The 24291-nt window shown below is 40.2% G+C and overlaps 1 protein-coding gene across 1 annotated transcript in view; it reads right to left on the reverse strand.

Moving 5' to 3' along the window:
• Positions 1–2413: 2413 nt before the first annotated feature.
• The window catches only part of LOC118799526 (voltage-dependent L-type calcium channel subunit alpha-1D-like), a 77452-nt gene continuing 55574 nt past the window's right edge, over positions 2414–24291 (reverse strand). The window contains 16 exon segments of the mRNA XM_036559465.1: positions 2414–3039; positions 3940–4251; positions 4888–4994; positions 5115–5254; positions 6711–6839; positions 9019–9045; positions 10895–11277; positions 11874–11990; positions 14090–14223; positions 18246–18347; positions 19757–19859; positions 19997–20093; positions 21263–21390; positions 22269–22428; positions 23425–23516; positions 23818–23883. Of these exon segments, the coding sequence (XP_036415358.1) occupies positions 2734–3039; positions 3940–4251; positions 4888–4994; positions 5115–5254; positions 6711–6839; positions 9019–9045; positions 10895–11277; positions 11874–11990; positions 14090–14223; positions 18246–18347; positions 19757–19859; positions 19997–20093; positions 21263–21390; positions 22269–22428; positions 23425–23516; positions 23818–23883 (2403 nt within the window). The 3' untranslated portion in view covers positions 2414–2733.

Here is a 24291-nt window from a genome sequence, read left to right on the forward strand (position 1 = left end):
GCTTAGCCACTCTCTAGCCCTGCTTGTTAAGATGCAGCATGCCGACTGTATCGTAACACCCCAAAAGGTACCTGCCACCATCGTCACACCTTTATTGTGGCCTCTATGAAAACATGGAAACAACGATGCACTGAATGTACCCGATTCAAATGTGTGCAAAATTTCCACACGAATAAAACACATTAACACAATTTTATACTTATTTTTGGCAATGACTGTGTTGTAATATACAGTCACTGTCAACCTCATAATTTTTTCTAATTATTTAAAACCACCAGCTTCTCTTTTCATTGTGTGAACATTTTATGACAAACGGAGCAACCAAAGTGAACCGAAATGACTTGGAATAAAGTCTTGTTGAATTACATTAAAGTTAGGAACCTTTCCCTTGTTTTACAGTACTGTGCAAACGTCAGAGACCACCCTTTATTTATCTAATCCCCACTCAAAAAGATAATCCACTTGCATAAGGAAGAGAAATGTCAGAAAAGTAAGTTAAAAAAATGAGGTTAAAAAAATTATTAGAAGCTGCAGAGAAAATATGACTCCTAACAACCACCTGGAAGACCTGGTCAACACCAAAACTGCCCCCATCAGATAAACAGCACTTAAAGCTTTCATCTCTGAGAGAGAGGAGAAAATCAAGCTGCTTCAGATCTGAAAACATCCACAGGTGTTTCTGTCCATCCTTCCACTGTGAGAAGACGACTCAGCGCTGTGGGTCTGAAAGGATGTGTAGCTGTTCAAGAAGAACCTCACTGAGAAAAGGAGACGGACACATCAAACAAAGAAGCTGAACAATGGACTGACCACCCCAGAGTCCAGACCTCAACACCACTGAATGTGTTTGATTACTTCAGAAAATGATCAACCAGCTTCTAAGACTGAACTTTGGAGGTGTGTCTGCAGATTCTTTGAGGAACTGAAAGCGAGTCTCCTGAAAAGAACGGAAGCTGGAATAAAAGCAAACTGAATACTAAAATAATGACTTAATTGAAGTTTTCGTATAACTTAGTGGCCACTTTGATTGTAAATAAAATACATATAAGGTGGACTTTTGCACAGTACAGTATAAAGCTGCCATTTTGGAGGTACCGATTTATTTAGCTTGTGTGGAAATGATGTACATATTCGAACTGAGTGAATTTAATGCATCGCTTTTCTCCAGCGTAAACTACGATACCACTAAAGGGAAAATGACCCCGACAATGTTGGGATGAGTTACCCACTGATCTGAGAGCAGCTTTGTGTTCTTCATGACAGCGGCTGAGGTTAAGCACTGGGATGGTGGAGCTGATCGCGGATCAGCACTCGCCAGCGTCTGCAGGCTTCTCAGTCAGACAGCTTGCATCTGGCAGTTTCAAAATACACTATTTAAGCAGCATTGTCAATGCATGAAGCATTTAACATTGAACCCTCCTCCTGTGCACCTCCTCTGCACAAAAATACACAACGACACACCGGGAGAGAACCTTCTGATGGCCAAAACTCCTTGATCGGACCCACTACAGTACACAGTAACACAAAAACACGCAAGACAGCTCCACAAGCCCCACCAGAGTGTCCAGCAGCGAAGACCATACGTCCTAATCCATACAGCATGCTGGGGATTTCAGGGAAAGTATGGGTAATGATGCCATTACATTTGAGTCTCTCTCTCTCACGCACACACAGTACACACGCGCACATAGAAAAAGAGAAAACATAAAAACGATTTGCATATCTTGTGCGGGTGTGTCACAGACATAACCTCTCATCAGAAAAAAAAAACGGCTGTTCTTACACAGACCAATTTAGAATGCATATGAGCAACAAATAAAAAAGGCAAATAAATAATAGAGTCCAGTATCTAATAAAATCACACGTATTCTTTTTTTTTATCTCCATAATACCGTAACATCAATTAGGATCAATATTGCTGATTTCTTTTCTCCTACGGTACATAATTACAAAATATATAACGTCTCTTTACAAAGTTTTTTCTCTTTTTGTTTTATATTACAATTAATTTACAGCATAGTAATTATGAAAGCCCAAACAGGCTGTCCTAGAGTTAAAAAATAACCTGCCTGCTAGTGCATTCAAAACAAATGCTGCAATCGTCTTGAAAAAAGTATCTCCAGATTGATAATGCAGTAGTAAGTCATAATAAGTCATGATATTAACCGTAAACCAGCGTGGTCTTATTGGTGTTCGTTATCTAAAAGATTTGCAATTCTCATCATCCTTCACTAAATGAACGTATGGGCTGATTACGAACTAAAGCCTCTAGAGGGAGATATGCCTTACTTAGCTTGCATTGAAAACGTGCTTGATATGCAAAACCCTTAATAAAGTGACTTGAGGTAATGACATCTTCGATCTGATTGTCATCACCTTGGAAAAACCCCCCCCCCCCCCCGGATACCTCACGTCACTGCTCATTGGTCCATGGCCTGCAGTGACAGCACAGGCAGCCACTCAGCTAGTTCAGCTTCATCAAATCAGGGGCGATCTCCAAAGCATCATCATCATCAGCAGCAGTCTGATAGAGTGGAACACTGTCACCTGACAACGTGACTCCTCCCTGGCCCCTTGGCGAATAGGAAGCGAGTGGGCGGGGCCAGTGTGTCCTTACTCCAGGTGCCTTTCTACTGCACTGTAAAGGCACTTCTTTTGGTTATGAGCCAATAGATGCATTTTGTTTTTGTTTAGGAACACGCGAGCCGGTTAGCATCAGACGCTAACCGAACGCTATAATGTGGTGATGCATATCATTTCGTCCGCCAGGTCCTCCTCGTACTGAGGCCGAGGTTCCGGTTCTGGCTCCTCGTCGCTGTAGCTGGCCGAAACGTCCTGCATGTCGTAGTCTCTGTGACCTAGGATGGGATAAACGTTGACCCCGTTGACCCCTGGCGTGACTCCGCCGTTCAGCAGGTGGCTTGCGGCGCTCTCCATCTCGTCGATGGTCATGTCACAGGCATCTGCGATCTCATGCTTCGTGGCCGCCACAAACTTTGGGTCCTTAGCGTATCTACCCAGTCCTTCTGATATCAGAACCTGCTCATCATCAGACACACAAAAAAAAAAACAAATGATGAGTCAAATAACACTTTTGTGACTTGCTATGTGACATTTTGTGACATTCTGCAATGACCAAAACATAATGTTTTCTTTTCTTGATATACAAACAATGATGCCTGGTTGGACAATTAAAAATAAACCTGAATGATTACATTTATTTAATTAAAATAAACTTGAACTATTTAACGGATTTCATTCATTGATTTTAGTAACATTTTCATTTATGCGCCCACACTGTCATTACCACAACACAGTGAGACTTTTCTGTGAATAATAGTTTACTTTTCAGAATCTATACAGGACTTTAAAGCTACTTATTAAAATGTATACATTTAACAAAGTACAGTATTTTACAATTTTATCTCTCTCCTGTAACACATTGACAGACAAGATTTTTATTTTTACTTGTGTCACATAACATTTTACAGTCCACAGGAAAAACATGAAAATAAAGAGATTTAAAAAGCGTTTAAAGTAAGCATAACATTTTTTCTAATTAAAAAAATATCTATATACATACATACGAAACACATATGTGGCTGCATTGTGGTAATGAGAAATGGGGTAACAAATAAGAAACAAAAAAATATGAAACAAAATTTTAAAATAGAAAAATGGATCATTTTTTTTTTCATATAGGGCTCCAATCGATCCAGTAAATTATGTGAATATGACACTCAAATGTTTACAGATATGGTCTGAGGTGGTTTCATGAATGCCAAGACTATAAACTGTTTTGCTCACAGGGGACAGTTTAATCATCCTTTCAGCACAGATTTGCCACATGAACAGGAATCAGAGACGGAAGTAGCTGTTTACTTCCGTCTTTACTTCCATTTTTACTCGCACTGGGAGTAAACTGGGTCTTGGACTCACCGCTTCGACCAGACTGGTGGCGCTGCCTCTCTTCTGGTGGTACTGGTTCCGGTACTCAGGTGGAATCTGCAGATGCACAGGCGAATAGCTGCTCTGCTGGTATTCCGGGTCGTACCATGAGCTTTTCCTCACCGAGGAACGGCTGCTGCTGGCGCTGTCCCGGAGCGGGCGGTCCACTCGGATCAGGGGTGTGTAGTAGGGGGTCCGGTCTTTGCTGGCCGGTGTGGCCGGAGGGGTAGCCCATGAGCGGGTGGAGCGAGTAGGTGAGAGTCTGTGGGCTCTGCTCGAGTCCAGTCCTGCTACTGCCATCACCTGAAACAAACGGCCATTATAACAACAAATCATCATGTGCTTCTAATCAGAACTTTTTGCTTTGGCATTATATTCAGTACAAATCCTGTGGAAGGCTAATTTTCCTTTGTTACATCACACTGAATGTATTATTCTGTATTAGCTGCAGCAGTGGAGCAATATTACCTGGTTCAGAACTGAAGCTGTAGTACGGCCTTAAATACAACAAATGCAGTGTTATCTAATGTCAGTGTGACAAAAAATGTCCCACAATGTGGATTTCTCCAAAAATGCTAAGCCACAAACAGCCCTACCTCAATACAAGTTAAAAAAGAACATGAAAAAATTATCATAAACTCAACAAAAGGCAAAAGCCTCCTTTTTTCCAGCCTTTTGTTGTGCTCTACTGGACAAAATGCATTTAATGTTACATTATGCTGCAGTGCAGAGCAGTAAACAAAGCAAACGCTGAACAATGAGCCACTTTCGTTACAGCAAACTGTGGAATATTCCGAGAGGACAGCTGTGAAACACAAATGAGGATGGGTGAGCAGGTAAAACCAAAACATAAAAAACAGAAGTACATCTTCATGACAATGTTGTCCAGGTAAAGGAAAACACTGTAATGCAAATCTAAGCTCATTCACCCACCCCTACCTGATGTTGCATAAGATGCAACGGAAGAGCAGTTCGCTGGTGAGGAAGATCATCCTGACTGCTCTGTCTACGCAGACACTCAAAGTTAAACGAGGGCCTCCGGTGGCCTGGGTGTCAGGGAGAAGAGAGACAGACAGTCAGACATGGAGTGGATGGTGACCATCCAATCATTAAAGGTCATCCAGACTTGTCGCTTTTTTCCAACAGCTTTCTGTACAGAGACCCACCTTGAGGTGTCGGGGGAAGCAGCCGTCTCTTTGGTGACCTGTGTGAATCGTGGTAAAGGGGCTGCTCATCGTCGTCATAGTAACTGTCGGGGTGATGGTACCCACGAGGCGTCTCATACTCCTGATCACTGTTGGGGTACCTGGACAGGAAGGATTTGTATGATCATCAAAAGAAGTTAGACAATTTTCTAATCACATCACATGGTCATTAAGAGTGTTATAATATATATATTATATATTATTATTACATATTCTCTTTTTCTTTACATGGTATGGATGCTATACATTGAATACAGTTTGATTTTATGCTAGAAAAATATTTAAGATGTCGCACAAAACACATTAACTGGAATACCTGAAAGACAAAACTACAAAAGAAGAAAAAAAACCGAAATGAAACACTTTGTGCTACCTCCTTACACTTGGTGTGGATTTAAATCTAACTTACAAAATGTTTGTGTTAATTATGCTTTTACAGGCACGGGAGCTTGTGTCACTGTGGTTTCGCAACAGGACCAAATCAAACAGAACACTAGCATCTCTTTGTTAGTTTCACATCAAAAACACGTCATATTATAGTGCAAATAAATATAAAATTATATCATGAAATTTGTATGTTGTTACATTTCTACTAGTTCATGGAGACAAGACCTTACAATATTATTATTATTAGGCCCAATCCCATTTCACATTTAGGGAATCATATGCCTTCAAAGAGGGGGGGGGGCAATTATTTATTATCGCCCACCACTAATTCTTCAGTGATATGAAGCTGAAGTCAGATATTCACCAGCTTCTCATTTGAATTTCCCTGTTCCACCTTAAATGGAGCAGCAGTTACTTTCTTGCAACTCAGGCTTATAACTGCTGGACTATTTAAGGTGGAACGGAAAATATAGCACTAGCTACCGAGACATCAGCATACTATTAGCGATTTTTTATGCTTGTTATGATGAAAAAGACATAATACACTGAAATGACACTAAACTAAGATAATACATTGGTTATCTTCATTTTTTAACAGAGAAAATACTGACATTTGTGGGTTTCTTTGGTCCCTTGTTCAGCCATCTTGCTGGTTTTTCTTTTTTTCTCATAATACTCAGTTTGGAGTCTCTGAAAAACCTCCGTTTGGAGGACCGTGTAGCCCTAACACTTCACCCTACCCCTCTATCTCAACAGCAGTCGGGACACCCTACCCCTAGATGTGAACGTGCGAAACAGAGGGCTAGGGCTAAGTGGTAGGGGCGAGGGGTGATTAGGGAATATGATTCACTAAAGCCCAGCAGTGAGGAGCTGAACTTTTCCCTCCTCTGCTGTCACTGCAGACTGGCAGGGTCGCCTACAGAGCAGCGCTGGTAGCTGTTAATGAAGTAATGCTCTTTTCATTTGAGGAATTTCGTAGGGAACATTTGAAACACTACCCCCTCTAACTCAGAGGGGCGACACTCAAAAAACAAGGGGTGGGGTAAAATTAAGAAATGGGATTGGGCCTAAGACTATATTACATGACCAATCATAACAGAAATCATGTCATGTAGTAAAAAGTGCATGTTCCTCCTGTAATCTGTACACATGGTGTTGCCGTGGTGATACCTTTCCCCTGACAGCATGCTGTCATCTTCATAAAACTCCTCTCCACTGTAGTACTCTCCAGAGTATCGGTCTTCTTCGTACTCTTCCTCACGGCGAATGGTCGGGCAGCGTCTTTCGTTGCCGTGTGACCTGCATGGGGGTCAGGAGGAGACGTGACGGGTCAACTAGGCCTCAGCATACAGGGTGACATGACCATGCACTGCCATGCAGACGTACATCTCCAGGGGGCAGAAATGCAGGCACAAGCACAGCTTATTCAAGACAAAAGCAGCACAAGCTTTGTGCCCTCACTAGCCTGGGGCTAGTCTATCTCGAGCAGTTCAAGCATTAAATCTTAATACAGAAAACCTGTCTGTGTTCGGGAAAAAAATAGAAGGCTAGGATTGTGTCCTGAACAGTCTTTATCAAGCAGAGATAAAGCCTGGTCTGAGACTATATTACTTTGTCAATGGGCTTCCAATCTTCCACTGAAAATCTTCTTAAAGGGTCCATATCATAAATTTTTCTTGTATTTTATCATTTTTTCTATTTCGATCCACCTATGATATTTGTGTGGATGTAATAATAATAAATTTTTACAAGATCATTTTCAAGCTCTATTTATCCCACAGAATTAAAACACTGATTTTGTTACTGTGTCTTTTAGACTAATACATGGAAAATAACTCTTTTCTGACTGGCTGCCCTCTAAATGCTTTTATTTTAGTAACATCACAAAAACAGGGTACTTAAAACAAGCTCACTTTGCATTTTAGTTTTCATATATGGACTATATAGTTCAGGGGTCAGCAACATGTGGCTCTTTTACTGCCCTGTTGTGGCTCCACAGCAGAATCAGATTTGTAGGTAAAAATAAAATAATCCTCCTTTACAGTAAAATAAAGCTTTGCTGATCGTTCAACACAGTTTAACAATAAATGGTCTTAAACTCTGGAGTTAATGTAGAACTGGTGATTCACCCTTTAACCCTGAAGATCAGCATGCAGAGACAATCTCGCCTACCTAGTAGCTAACGAAAAGGCAAAAAGAAAGATTTAAGACTAACATCAATCATTTGGAGACTTATTTGCATTTATAGTCACTCCAGCTGGTTTCCTGATACATTTAATTTGCAACTAGAAACTGTGAAACACTAAAAAGTTGCAAAGCTGAAGTCAGTTTCTCATTCACCAGCTTCTTTTCCAAATTTTCCCGTTCCACCTTAAATGGTACAGCAGTTACTTTCTGGTACCTCAGGCACCATTTAAGGTGGAACAGGAACAAGAAGCTGGTGAATGAGAAGCAACTTCAGCTACATAAAAAGTCAAACGTTGAGAGACATTTTACAAGAAACTGTTCTACTTTTGTGGAAAAGTTTCCTGCTGGAGATGCGAGAAAAGCGGCTATAGCTGAGCTGAAGCTTAAGGCAGAGCAAAGTGAGTCTGCGTTTTCATTTATTTCATATTTTTAGCCTATATTAGTACATTAGCACATACTGACATATTTATAGCCAAGATGGTGAAAATGGACATAAAATGTTGTGGCTCCCAAGGTGGTTTGATTTTTGTTGAAAGAATAAAATGGCTCGTCTTAACATTTGGGTTGCCGACCCCTGGTACAGACTCTAGAGCCCATTTTGAAATTGAAAAAATGTTGACATAGTACATCAAACTCTTTAACTCTAAAAAGGCAAAGAAAATTAGTCTTTCTATGATATGTGCCCTTTAATCTAGGACTAGTCTTACTCTCTGCCCAGAAGTGTTATGAAACACCTTCTCTGTTTGTTTCCCCAGGTTTTGCAGAGTCTAAGCATCTTTTGTTTGGCAGTGGTGCACAGGCAAAGCAGACTAAAGTCCAAGTTAGTCTTATAAGGGGCATCTGCAACATCTGCAATAAGGCTGACTTAAAGGACAACTAATTTTTTGAAACTCTGCAAATTTCAAAAACATGATAGTTAATCCAACTTCACCAAAGTCTTGAAAGTGAGAACTTTCCAAAAGAGTCATCCTTTAAGCCTCGTGTTTTATTAGTGTTATTTTCTTCATCCAGCAGGCACATGCAACAAGCCATAGTCTGTTTTCCCTCTTCCCTCCATCTCCCAGTCACACCACAGAGCTCCCTGAAGACACACTGGCCAATAGCTTTAGATATATTTCTGTGTCATGGGTTTAACTTTTGCAACAGCTCTATGTTGGGAGTAAAAACAAGGAAGGTGATTGCACCTGCCTGCACTAACCACACGTCCACTTTCTGTCCAACAGATAGTATGTTGTGGTAAACACAGTTCATACCTGCTACAGGAAAAAGCACAACCTAATGTGGAACGTACCTAATATAGGTCTCATAGTAGCGCCTTCTGCTCCAGAAAGCAGAGATGGTTAAGAGAAAGCATTTCGGTTAGGAAGGAGAGAGAGGAAGATGAAGACAGCAGAAAGGAAGGGAAGGGATGGGATGGCATACATAACATACGGCATATATAATATACACAGTATTATTATATATGTGGAAGGACGGTGGTGGTACATGAGGAACATGACCCGACAGGAGTGAAACATGTACTGATATGACTGCAGTAGACTGTGAATTCTCAGTCATATTTCCTCAACTTAAAAACAGCAGAAATGCAGTGTCTTCATGATTTTAATACTGTAGCTTGGAAGGGGGTTACTGGATGCACTTACACACATTTGTTATTTTAAATATGATGTGTTTTACATTTAAATGTATTACTTCAGTCATTATTGCAGTAATGGAAAGTGAACAGATGATGACTGTTGCTTTAGCAGTCTTTATAAAGATGACCATGGTTTTCAATTTTATCCTTAAATCTAGCTCACAGAAATTTTTTGTCTGTTTCTTTGCTGCTGAATATTTATATTTGAAGGGTAGATTTGCTTCACCTACCAGACACAGTGTTTACCGCTTAGCCATAAAAAAGGCTAAGACGATGATTACAGTGTTAAAAGCAAAAATATAGTGCTGCAACTAATCAAGCTATTATTCTATTTCTGATCCATAGTTAGTTAAATCTGCTTTTGTGAATTAATTCATAACACAGACGACGACAACAAAGGCTGTGAGAATTAAGAAATAAATGAAATTATCTGCTAACTAATGGATTTAACCGCTTAACACTTGCGTTCAGCAGGAATGTCAATGCTGTCACAATAAGAGTCCCATATAATTCTGCTGTTAAATATAAATTTGCATGTTTTAATTGACACCTTACAATAGTTATTAAACACTATGTATTTACATTGCTATTACTAAGAACAGCAGTAATAACAAATTATTATTAGTATTATTAGTAGTAGTAGTTTGCAGTGGTAGTCGTCGTAGTAAATTTCCTTCAGGATCAATACAGTATCTATCTACCTATCTATCTAGTAGTTGTGGTGGTTTGTGGTGACATCAGAATTGCTGATAATCACTGACTAAGATGCACCTTAATATATCATGTAGTTAAAATTTAGAAAAAAAAAATTATGAGACACTTCTTCCCCTGCACTTTATCAACTGGCCCACCTTGAAGAAGCCCACCTGGCTAGTGGCCTCCAGGTAATTTGACTTTGAGACCCCGTGTCTAAACCATATCTAATAAATTAACAAACAGTAACTGAATGCAAAAAGAAATTGTTTAAATGATGATAATGGGGGCAATGATAAGGGACAATGAGTGAAATGTGTGAAGAGTTTAAAAGTCACTTTGTTCAATCTTACACTACTATTAATATCAATCACATATGAACAGAAATATCCTACAAGCTTTACAGAATTACCAGCTAGCATTGGCATCTAAATGAACCCGTTTTGATGGAAGGACATCTACCAATCTGGGACGTGATGCTAACTAGTCAACATTTCATAACGTTTTTGGCAGTTAGTGGAAAAGCATATCACACAATAGAATCTGAATTGAGGCGCTTTCTAACCTATTAGTCCGTTTGCCTTGTCTGATTCAGAATGACACTTGTTTTTTTTCTCTTTAGCCTATTCGGGTTTCACGCTGCACAGTTTAAATGCACTAGTTCCTGACTAGTGGCCAGAAACCACGTCTCTGGTTGTTTCGATCTGCACTGGAGTGTGACAGCTGTGTTCCCAGCTGCTAAAATGAACTGTGCCAAGGTAGTAAATGCACCCTAAATGTGAAAGCGCCCTAAAACAGAAACCAACATCAGAGAGAATGTCTAGCAGTGTGTGTTCACCTTTGTCCATGCGGCGTCCGAGGCTTTTCATAATCCCCGGGGTAGTACGATCCTGGGTATCCATTTGCAGGTATGTGTTGGTAGTAGCGACTGTGACCTCCGTTGGGCAGGCTGGACACGTTAGCATTGTTGAGGTTGATGTTGGTGGACTTGGGAGACTTGCCGTAGGAATTGTGGTGATGATGATGGTGGTGGTGATGATGGTTATGGTGCGCCATGGCTTTAGCACGGCCCAGCCGGCCCACGGGCTGTTCCATGTGGGCATAGTGTGGGGGTGGATGGACCTGTAGGGGGCGCTGGGTGGCATTAGTCTGATGCCCAGAACTTCGGCGATGGTCTCCGTTGATGTGGTTGACATGATTGCCGAAAAGGCCGCCGTTTCGCTGTTAATAAACATTCATGATCATGAGATAATGAATAAGTGTTTTGGTTAACACTATGGTCTATTTATCAACTAGTCAGCCGATGTCTTTTTTAAAAAATAAAATGGGTAGAACAGAAGTTGGTAGGCAGGTTAAATGGTTCATGATATGAATGAATCTGATGAACTGATATATCCTGAGGCCTTTTCTAAGCTAAGTCGAATAAACAAAAATAGATATGATGCAAAAATTAAATGCTTACACTCAGAGTTGATTGGTTACTGGCTCAGCAACAGCTGACTTAACTTTTTAACCTCATATTTAAAAATCTCCCAGTTAGAACAGTATAAACTCTTCTCTAGACCCAGTTCCTATTAGCCAGCCCAACTATTCTCCCCAACTATTCTCATATTCTTTCCTGCAAGGTTATCACTACAATCCAGCGATGCCCTTAAAGCTTTACAAGCAACAATAAATTAACCAGCAAGAGCAGCGAAATGTCCTATTTTTTCATCTGGATGACTTCAAACCTGCCTTACTTTAATGAATACTAAAGAGTCAGAGTTTGTGACATTGACCAGTTGTGCAGAAGGAGCTTGTAAAAGTGAGTCCTTTACCCTATAAATCTCCTCGTCTTCCTCAGGCATAAAGTCTACTAGCTCCTCATCCTGGAGATCACATGATATGGCACGGCGGATTTCGGGCCCAATATCATGCAGCGTACGGAGACCAGCCTGTAACCATGACAACACAGGAGAGCTAAGAACCAGCGCTTTCAAAGAAGCTTTGTGAATCTTCACAACACGGACTGAACGAAGACACACACAACAGAATACACACGACTGTTATAAGACTCTATTTACAGGTAACAGCGACACGGACAACTGGCTCTCGACAAGACAGTGCCAGACAGGACAGCGTGTGTGAGATGAAAATGTTTTACAAGCATAAACGGCACATAAAGTAACCTTAAGGCCTGGGCAATAGGGCAGTGTAATCAGATACCAAAGATAATTGGCAGGTAGGCTAATGACGATGTTTCAAAGGCAACGATCACTGTGCTGGGAAAGAGAACTGATAGAGAACCTGAGAAGACCAATGTCATTTTAAACATAATGAAATAATATGTGCACATAATGTTTTAATCCCCTTTACTGTTAAAACAACAGATTATCACAGTGGATTAATAAGATGTTAACTACTATCAATCCTTCACTATCTCTGTTGTTTCCCAAAGTGCACCCTACCATCGGAGGAACATTCTCAACATTTTCCGTACAGCTAGTGTCCTGATGAATCAGGTGAGTTGCAAAATTTCAAAAATATAATATGTAATGATTTTCGCAGATACCTACAGCTGAAATCCAGACTGTCTCACCTGTAACAACTGTAAACATTGAGTTTTTTTAATATGTACAGCACGTGGACATGGCTCTGAAACTCACTAAAATAGAGCCTGTACTGCAATCTGAAGTTTCTCCAGCAGGGTGCGCTATTGGCACAAAAGTTGCCATAATCCCACAAATTCACGTGTTTGCAGTAACAACTTCCGAAATGAGAGTTAGAATATTTTTCAAAAAACAATTTGTTCCTTAGTCTCATATTAGTGAATATGTGATTCTTCATGAAAGGTTTTATACAATACTTGTTTTTTTTAACAAGAAATTATATTAATTTTTTACGTATCGCCCAGGCCTAGTAACATTAATACACATGACATTTAGACTTATTCATACTATTTACAGACTAAGAAAAGATACATTTAAGACTATTTAAGAGCTTTTTAATACCAGTTGTAATATCTGCTACATGCTTATTCTTATATTCCTTTTAAACAGCAAGCTTGGTCTCCGTCAACCAACTGTTGTTCAATTTGTATCTAATAAATCAGGCTGGGGAGAAAAAGGCTTTCACTGCAGGTAAAAGCTGGCAAAGCTGGGGTAAAAAGGTTTCCACTGTAGGAGATGCAACTGGCTCAATGAAGAAGGAATAGTGCTAACCGTTCTGTGAGCACAGTAACCAGAACAGACTGTGGTTCAATATGCAATAATACTTTCTGGTGTAACAAATTGTGGATAAACACATCAGACATGCTGAGTCCAGTGGTAATGATTACACTGTTGCACGTTTAAGACCTCGAGAGAGACACGCCTTAGTTTAGCACTGTATTCTAACAGAGTTCTAGGCTAACAGTTAAATACAAACTTTAAGCTGGAACCTGGTAAAACAAAAAATGCACAGAAAAACGAGAGATGATTTTAAATCAGTCCCCACTGTTCATTTAGCATACATATAAAAACACAGCAGGGCAGAGAAACTGAGGAACATACTCATGGCGTTTTGGCCATGGGTATGGAGATAATGAAGACATGAAGGGAGTCTTATGGAGGTGAATGTGAATAAACACACACTACAAACCAAATGTATATACACATACATATATACATACATTCAAATCATCACCACTTTTACACTGATGCATCATAATTTAAGCTAAATCATTCATATGTCAAGAAAAAGCCAACTCACTATTGCTGCTTTCCAGAGTTTTCCACTGTCCACACTTGTTTTTACAGAATGTACTTGATCATCTCTCGAATAGTGACACGAAGGGCACTCAGACACAACATCATCACTTTCCCCATTTTCCCCAGTTTTTGTAACGCAAGCCTTTTGAATAACAGCGCAATTATGAAAAATTGCGTCTGTGTGTGTAACGCAAAATAACTGTTCTCAAATATTCCGGTGCGTAAAACCTTTACACTGACTACAAACCTAAACCCACATACACACGCAAACCACAGCACACGCTCAGACCCGCCGCCCGTCTCACCTGGAGTGCGATGGCAGTGTTGTTCTGTGCAGGATGCACGCCGACCAGTCCCTCCTCTTTACGTTTCTTGAATTTCCTAAAGTAGTCCTGTATCAGGAAGGTGGCATAGAACTTCCCCACGGTTACCTCATCATCTGGACGAACAGACCACACAGACATGCGCCTCCTGTGTCAGCATGCTACCTCACCCACACAAACTCGCACACACACTCCCACGGCACCAGAGCTTTCATTTCATCAAACGCACAGTCCTACAGCATCACTGCAGACACACGCTGCGTCTACCCTTCACCTCTGAGCCTTTGCTGATGCAAAACGCCTGCTGTTGATCTGAAATATGGCTAAAATGTGTTTCTCATAGTCGACTGCTTTCTTTTAACAGGCACTTGAAGAGTTAATGAAAAATGATAGTAACTGATTCATCCAAGTTCCACACAAAAATGCATTCTTTCATAGCAACTGTTGTGAAATGGGATACAGTTTAGAGTTCAGTGATAAAAATTCCACTGAACCTAAATAAATTTAGGTTGGAGTTGCTACATAATATTAGGTTTCCAGTTTAAAATGATATGCTACAGAGCAAACTGTGAGTTTTGTAGCTGTTCGGAATTAGGCAGCTTAAAAACGACCACGCTAACAAAAAAATCTACCTAATCAATATCTACAGTCTGATCTTTCACATGCATACAAAATAAAAACCATTTAAAATGAATAACACACTCTGAATTTCGGTATTTTCACCAAGGCTGTGCTACAGCTGGGGCTGTCATGATGATGAAATTTTACCTGAGGATTATTTGTCATCTAAATAATTGTGATTAACAATTTAATTCTCTTTTTCTTTCACATTATATGCATCCATTAAAGTACAAGTCAAAGGTGGTCCTTGCTGTGTTTACTAGGTATCACTTGCAGTACTGTTGAACTGCTACACTACACAGTTGGGTGCGCAAACACATTGATACAAATATCTCGGTTATATAGACTCATGTATAGTTGAGCAAAGCTTAATATTTTTTGTTTAGAGTGAAAACATAACCAAAAAAATCTCATTCTGATAGCATTCATGCTAAAAACATTCAAATTAGCTACATAGCTAGCTTTCACCACCCTCTAAACACGTTAGAGCACCAAATGTCTTCTTTTACGTAAATTATTTGCCTAAACTTATCAAACTCAGTTCACATTATGTTTGTTGTGGCTTAAGCTTAACGTTAAATCTAATGTGGAAACTGACTGCAGTCAGTGAAAATAACTGCAATTATCTCAGATAACTGGCAGTTATGTAATACCCGTGACATTCCTGGCTACAGCTTTTAATTAGAGGTGGATTTTTGCCATCGTTCTGTAAAGCTGTCCAAACAGTTGCTACATCATACATTTTTTATACGGAGCAGGTCAATCGCTTACTTAAATGTACTCAAGCTGTCGTTACTTTAGCTTCAGGTGATGCAACAGCTGAAGCTTTAGATTCCTTCTTTATTGTGATGCAGAGGTGATGTAGAGGAATAAGATTGCTGAGAAGGTCAAACTTGACTATAACCGACTAGAAGTGCTGTACAAGCATCTACTGTGTATTCTACTCAGCACAAGCAAGCAAGCACAAGGCACTATTAAGTGTGCGTGTGGAACTACACATGCTTTGTTTTCATTCATGTACAAATTGGTGTCCAAGATGTGTTTGACTATGCATGTCTGGTTTGTAGTCATGTGTATAAATGAATGTTTGTAAGATGTGTGCGGCACAATTTCTGTGTGCAGGGTGTGTACGGGTGGGTAATATAACAATATATTATTGCTATTGTGATAAATTGCAGTACGCTTAATTAATACACTTAATTACACAGTACACTTATTGTAGTACAGTGTGCTTTTCGGAGTATATGACTGGTATACTGCATGGATCACAAAAAAGACAGATGCAGTATACCAGTGTTAACAACTGCATAACCTGCATAGTAGCCTTTGGCTCTTTGGCTGGCAGTCTATTATTACCATTTTAATTGTTTTTTCCAAGCATTTTCTTTTTGCAAATGTGGAGCTAAAAAAATATCTGTATACATAATTTTTCAGATGCAAAGCACCTCAGGGAACTGGCTTGTAACTCATTTACTGACTCATTCACGTTGCACAGGCTATAGATTGAACAAAGGGGGCGCCATTAGCAAAGAAATAGCTTTTAATGCTTCATAACAGCAGAGCTCTGCATCAATGACACTGTGTCCTAAAATGTGACACTGCTAATATATCAGTTATCATGAAAGTGTCTTCAAATATTGTTTTGATATATTTTTTTAGATATTTTTTGCCATATCGCCCACCCTTACATGTGTGTGTGTGTGTGTGTGTGTGCGTGTGTGTGAGAGAGAATCATTCTGAAGCAGGGGTCTGTGTCACTATTTAAACAAGCACGTTGGGGACAGAGTTTGGAAAGAAGAGGCAACACTAGTTCCATGCCACCACCCTAAAACAGAATTGCTTCAGAATATTCTGAAGAGCTTTCAAATAGACAGATACAAAAGTGAACGAGGAACAGAAGCTGTGGAAAAGCTCAAGCACAGAGAGAGTAAAGGGAGAGTGTGACATAGATAGATAGACAGAGAGAGAGAGAGAGAGAGAGAGAGAGAGAGTGTGCTGGTTTACTAGGAAAAATGTAGCATGCCTGATATGCCATGCAAGCCCAAAGCCCAACACACACACACACACACACACACACACACACACACACACACACACACACACACACACACACACACCACATACACACTCATATGCACAGATAAACACACACAAAACATATGCACACTCATACATACAGATAAACAAACACACACACACACACACACACACACACACACACACACACACACACTCAAGGGATAGTCGTTTCAGGCAAAGTTGATATTCAAATTTGAAAAATAGTCCAAATCCTCCCCAGAAAAGATCTTTTAGGGCTAAAAGCTTCAGCACACCAGACCTGACGAGTGGACGTCACCAGAGACAGTGATACCACTCAGCATCTTACTATTCCTGTACTACATTAAACCTCCGAGCCAGATCACAAATCCATAGTACGTGATGTGTGGCTTGAAATTTACACCGAGATGGACAGCCAGCATGATGTCCTTAACATAAACAGACAAACTCTAATCGTCTGATTTGACCCCAGTTAACATTACTAACCTAGTCACACCACATTTCAGCTCATATCGTTCAGATGGAAAACAGTTACCCGGTACCAAATCTGATAAATGACGTTGAAAGTTTTATTCCATTAAATCTATACAAGTGGAGTGTAAAATGAGCTTGACCTTGTTGTTTATGGCCGTTTTTCCGAAACACTTCCTATGTACTATAGCTATGCTTTGTACCATATGCTACCCGGAAAGGCACAACACATAGGGTTTGTTTAGCCGGTTCCAGCTGTCTGTCCATGCTTCCTTCTTTGGACTAAACAGAATACAAGACTGACCAAAACATAAGACGCAACTTTTACACTGACCTCTGGTAGAGTCAGGAGACTTAAGTTTATAGTAATATATATATAATTTGCATACAGAAATTCAAATTTACAATTAGATTTTTTACATTGTGATGAATATTGGAAGATTCAAACCCATCCCTAACACACACACGCGCGCACACACACACACACACACACACACACACACACACACATACACACTCCACCAAAGATCCGAAATAGACGCAGCAAGAAAGCCAAGCAGGAGAAGAGAGCGTGGAGACACACACGCTGCAGAGATTCAATCAGGAAAACAAGAGCAGAAAACAGCAGGAGAACCCAGAGCAGTGCCATTGCTGGTGTGTGTGAGCACTACTGTGTCTGTGTAGAAGCGAGTGTGTGCTCTCTGCAGTGCTGCATGTGTTGTTGTGCTTTGTATGCTAAGAAGCTGTGCTAAGAAGGTGCTAGCAAGGTGCAAAGAAGCAGTGTGCCATGTTTCAATAAATGTGAGAATTATAAATGTGGTTTTGATTAAGGTAATAGGTAACATGCAGGAAGTTTCCAACCTGCTAGAGTAAAGTAAGGACATAATGTACGTGTGTGTGTGTGTGTGTGTTTGTATGTGTGTGTGTGTGTGTGTGTGTGAGAGAGAGAGTAAAATGGTCTGATGGGGCACAGGCTCATGTGACTGACCGCCAGCAGGGGGCACCACTTGGTCAAGCAGCTTCATACTGGTCCTTTTCCAGATTTTCTTAATGACGGCCCGTAGCTCCTCATTGGCCTGTTCCAGGTTACCTGCACAGACAACACAGCACCTCAATCACACCAACGTATGTGTGCGTTTTTGTGTGAGGACATGTGGAGAGGTTAATGTTAGTGTGTGTCTGTTCACATTTGTGCTAGGGACGGCCATGTTCTTCATTTTTGATATTTCAATATCTGTGTTTTTAAACGTTTGTATTCAAATATCACTATAATAGGTAGGTTGATTTAATCTGGCAGAACACTTTGAACAACAAAGGAACTAAACAGTGTAAAAAAAGTGTACTTAAAAACAACTTGTGTATGTCTTTCTGACACATAGCACCAGTACAGGCCCCGCAATGCAGTGATGCAGGCAAAGTAACATGAGAAGCAAGTGCACTCAGAAAGAGGTTACCAATGAACACACTGATAAGAAGTTCAGTTTAGCACACACTGCACTGTACAAACTCAATCCACAGAGCTGTTTTGAACAAAAATCTCGAAACGACTTTTAATATTTTGATAAGTAACTTCAGTAATGTCCAGGGTGTATCCTGCCTTCTGCCCAATGACAGCTGGCATAGGCTCCAGCACCCCACCACACGCCAGAAGGATAAGCGGTTTAGATGATGTATGTATGTATGTACTTCAGTAATTTATCCTTGTGTTCTAGGCATGTGTGATTTATAAATAAAGATAATCAATGAAGATAAATAATTAAAAGTTTTTAGACAGGAATGAATGGGTTACAGGGAAAAGAAAAAAAAAATTTAACCTGTAATGGACCATGATGTGAAGACATTTTAATTTGAGGGTATTACTGTGCATGATGCAAACAGAGGAATAAGACTTCTAAAAAAAACATAGACAAATCAATAACCATAGCCATCCCTAGTATGTACTATGTATGCTGTTTCTGGTAAGTGTACTCTCAGTGTTAGACCAAATATGCCCACAGTGACAGAAAAACATACTTATATTTTAAAGGTTTTTATGCACGTGTATAAGCTTAAACATCTGTGCACCTGAGTAAATTATATTTGAAAAGCAGTAGACCTGTGTTTATTCGCTCAAAACATCACTAATATTAGAATAAATACAAATAATAACATTACAATAAGTAGTGATTTCATATATGTAAATGTGTTTAAGTATTTCCAAATCTCTCCTCATGCAGACTGGTCTGGCAAATCAATGCTTTCTTAAGTAAAATCAGGCGTGTTGCTGAAGGGTTTGAACAAATCTATCAACGGCTGGGGCATCAAGGGGATGTCGAGAATCAAATCTGTGTTCTTCAAACAAGCTCACAAGATATCAATACTACTTATTTTTTAGAAATTCTTGTTACTTTTACTGCATTAATGTAAAGACTTTTGCTCAGTACTGTATACGTCAATATCAATTTGAGTCTAAATGTGTGTAAGTACTGTGTCTGTGTATGTATGAGTGTGTTGGCTCACCCTCTGTTTTGATCTTCAGGGCGGTCCTCACCAGTGCAAACAGAGTAGCGTTAAACATGACCGTGCCGTCACTGTTGAGAGGCATGTTCATGGCCACTAGCCGCTGAGAGAGGGGGAGATTAAATAGGCTTCACAAACACTGAAGAAATACTGGGGCTCCTGAGGTTAAACTCAGATACAAGAATAGACAGCATTACCACAATAAAACAGTACTGTGCTCGTCTGAATATGTGTACTAACCTTGCATGCTACTCTGTGTGGACACAACTTTCCAAAGCCCAGAGGAGGCTGAATGCGCCGCAATAGAGTCACCACATCTAAATGCTTTATTCTTCCCCTGAAAGAGAGAACGAGAGAAAAATGCATACATCTTTTTTTACAAAAAAAAGATTTGTATATTAAATAAAGAAAACAATACATAAACGATATGGCCAAAAGTATGTGGACACCCATCCTAATTATTGAGTTGCCTCAGCCACATCCATTGCTAACAAGAGTACAAAATTAAGCACACAGCCATGCAATCTCCATTGACAAACACTGGGAGTAGAATGGGAGAAGGAGTCATACTGAAGAGCTCAGTGACTTTAAACGTGGCACAGAACGCCACCCTTGCCACAAGTCAGTGAAATGTCTGCCTTGGTCAACTGTAGGTGCTGTTATTGTGAAATGGAAGCGTCGAAGAACAATAACAGCTGAGCCACAAAATGCTAGACCATGCAAATTCACAGAGCTGAATAATGTAGTGCATAAAAACCACATATACTCTGTTGCATCGTTCACTACAGAGTTCCAAACTGCCTCTGGAAGCAACATCAGCACAAGAGCTGTGCATCGAGAGCTTCATGAAATGGGCATCCATGGCTGAGCATCTGCACATAAGCCTAAGAATTCTATGCGCAATGCCAAGCGTCGACTGGAGTGGTGTAAAGCACGACACCACTGGACTCTAGAACAGTGGAAATGTGTCCTCTGAATCGATGAATTATCCTATCTGCGAGTCTGATGGATGAATCTGGGTTTGGCAGATGCCAAGAGAACAAAACCCAACGGATTGCACTGGCAACAGTAACGTTTGGAGGAGGAGATAATGAGCTGGGGCTGTTTTTCAGGGTTTGATGAGTCTGGTGTGGAGGAACTCCAGTGGCCTGCACTGAGCCCTGACCTCAACCCCACTGAACACCTATGACATGAACTGGAACGTTGATTGTGAGCCAGACCTTCTCGTCCAACCTCAGTGCCTGACCTCACAAATGCTCTTTTGACTGAAAAGCAACAAATTCCCACAGACACACTCCAAAATCTTATGGAAAGTAAAAAAGGGGGGAGGCTGTTATAGCCACAAAGGGCGGGGCAACTCCATAGGTATGTAGGTGTGTACATGTTTACACTCATATGAAGACTTGTTTACACACACTTACAAACATTTGTATGCATGCAGGTGCAGGTGCAGGCGCACACACACACACACACACACACACACACACACACACACACAGTACTCACTTGGCCTCTGGATCGTATTCAGACCATATCCTCTTAAACTCATCAAGATGATGTGGGCCCAAAATGGACCAATCACGGGTAAGATAGTCAAAGTTGTCCATGATGACAGCCACAAACAAGTTAATGATCTGAATAGCATGAGAGAGAGAGAGAGAGAGAGAGAGAGAGAGAGAGAGAAACAAAGAGTGCGTGTGAGTGCAGCTTTAAAAGATAAATCAGTGAGAACAGATAATGCACAGCCTTGCAGAGTAAACGCAAATAACAACACTAAAACGCAAAACATTTAGAAGCTTTTTTTGCATCAGATTTATACACATCGGACGCAACAAAATTTTGTTATAATGTCAGCACGTTCACACTGAAATAAAAACACTCACAAAAGTCACAAAAATATCCAATGCCCTCACAAAACAGGCAAACAGTGACATTAGGTAAGCTACTTTCCCTTTAGAAAAATGTTTTGAGCTCAAATGTTCATCACTTGGTTTGAGCTGCTTTTGGAGATGCAGCGCCACACATGATGAATCAGAAGATAAATAAATCCTCCTGATGTTTGTCAAAAAGTTACAGTTGCTGAGACACAACTGATGAGACATCTTTGTTGTTGTTATGCAAATGCCCAGGACAACAGTGATTGGTCAAGGGACTTTGGAAGATTGGAAGCGAGCGAATACAATCGTGTTGCCTTTTCAACATCCGAAAATTTAGTTTGGCGTACAAAATAACCAGTTATTTATGTGTTACACAGTTATACATATATAAACAGATGAGGCCCTGTGTGTAAAGGCCTTTAGGTTGCAATCTTGCACATATTCAGATTTAATTTGAACTGATTAAATGGCTCTACAACACCCACTCAGGGCTTAGATAATGTTCATACATCTTGTGTGTGATTATTGTACAGTGATTATAATAGTCAAGTGTCTTTGACTCTGGGATTAAGGCTGGAACTAAGCTGTGGAGAGTGACAGATCGCAGGAACAGTGACGAAGCTGTGTGTACGTACCAGGAATGCACAGAGCATGTAAAATGTGATGAAGTAGACGATGGCGAAGCTGCTGCCACAGGTCATCTCCTCTCCGGGGCTGTAGTCTGACTCCGGGTCACAACGCTTACCCGGCATACATGCTAACATGATCTCCTGCCATGCTTCACCAGTGGCGCATCTAAACACACCACACGAACATGCACGCAAAACAGATGCGTAATCAGAAGAACATTCTCCTCCAGATTCCTTCAGTTAGGCTATATGTCTAATTCATTTAGTTGTGTATGTCTGTGGTAGAACATTGGTAATTTTTTTGACAATGCATAAAAACACTTTTTCAGACATTTTCAAGTGGGTCTTGTTAAGCCAGGGTTACACTACACGACTTTTACCCCAATTTTAGCCCAGATTCTCCGTCTGGCCGAGTCTGAGCTGGTCGGCTCTAGTCTGCAGATTTTTGGGTCAGTTGGACTCGACAGTTGGAGAGAGAGTCGAGTCGTGTGTGAGGGGCACAGACCCAGATTCTTGGCCTCCCCATCGCATTTTAAACCAGTCAGAGTTTATCAAACAGTTTACCGACTCTAAGCGTAATCTAGTGTAAACTCATCAACGTCTCAATCTGAACAGACTCCTGCAACAGCCAATGAAAACTGAGAGCATGAAAGAAGAAAATACAGCAAGTAAATAAAGAAAAATGGCAAAAAGTCTCTCACATGTGGAGCGAAGCTTTTTAATGAGTTGAGTTTAAATGAGTTGAGTTTAAAAGTAAATCCATGATCCTCACTTAAACATGTTTACCTGCTGCTTCTTTACTGTGTCAGTGCAAACGGCAGAGAAAACTGCAGCAGCAGCTCCATGTTTGTTTATTTGCGTCAACTTGTAAGGACGCAAGAGTTTGCGAGAGTTTGCACGAGTTCCGTGAGCTCCGTTCGGTTCAGCAGCACCTTAAAAGTTGAGTAGTGTGTGATCCCTAATCGTTTAGTGTGTGATCCCCAATATTTCTGTTGCACAAAACATCTGCAGAAACCTGTCAGACAGTGTGAGACGCCCAGTCTTTTTATAATCTGTTAAGACTTTAAAAGTCGAGTAGTGAACCCAATTTAATCTCAACCCAAAATGCACTTCAAACTACGGCAAGATATATGAAAACAGGAAATGAAAAAGCTGTTCTAACCTGAAGAGCAGCAGAACAGCCTGTGGAAAAGTCTGGAAGTTGTTGTTCCTGTTGATCTGTGTGCCGTCCACCATGGCAATCTTTCCGAATATCTGAAACACACACATGACCCATTAGGACAACTGTAAAGCTTCAACCTGAAAATGGAAAAGGAATTCCACAGTCACTTACTAACATGATCTATTTCTATTATTATTTACATAAAATCCTGTAAACGTCAACAGTTCTCAGTTTAATTTTAGATCTACTGTCTTTTCTTTTAGCTTGGCGTATGAGTCTACTGGTCTTTATAGACATGTGACTGGGGTGTAAAGGGTTTAGTAGAGACAGTGTGAGAACGCATTTATTACACTTTTTAGTAGATACACGTTTCTGTCAGCTGCTAAAGCTCACCTGCATGCCAATGACAGCATAGATGAAGAACAGCATGGCGATCAGCAATGCGACATATGGCAAAGCCTGGCATGAACAGAAACACACATAAGTATAGTTTAAAACACACCATTCAATACTAAAACATCAGGGATGAATTTTCAGTGATGTTCCACACTTGTAGGTAAATCTCTGTGAGTACAACAGTAATAGTATAGTATGTTTAGTAATGTAAAGCAATAATCAATAATAATGTTTACACTGGTTTGTAAATATTTCATTATGTTTTAGTTTTAGATCGTTTGGGGCGGCTGAAGACTGTTTGTTGTTTTTAAAGCATGTGGTGCTGTTTCAGGATGTTTATTATAGTTTAACATGACATCATCTGCAATTTCCTTTGGGATTAATAAAATATGTAAGTATACAACATATGTACATATGAATGTAATGTATGTTTATACGTATAAAAGCATAAAAAAGCCAGGGAAGGCCAAC

This window comes from Colossoma macropomum, unplaced genomic scaffold (assembly GCF_904425465.1).
Source record: "Colossoma macropomum unplaced genomic scaffold, Colossoma_macropomum, whole genome shotgun sequence".
NCBI classification, from domain to species: Eukaryota; Metazoa; Chordata; class Actinopteri; order Characiformes; family Serrasalmidae; genus Colossoma; species Colossoma macropomum.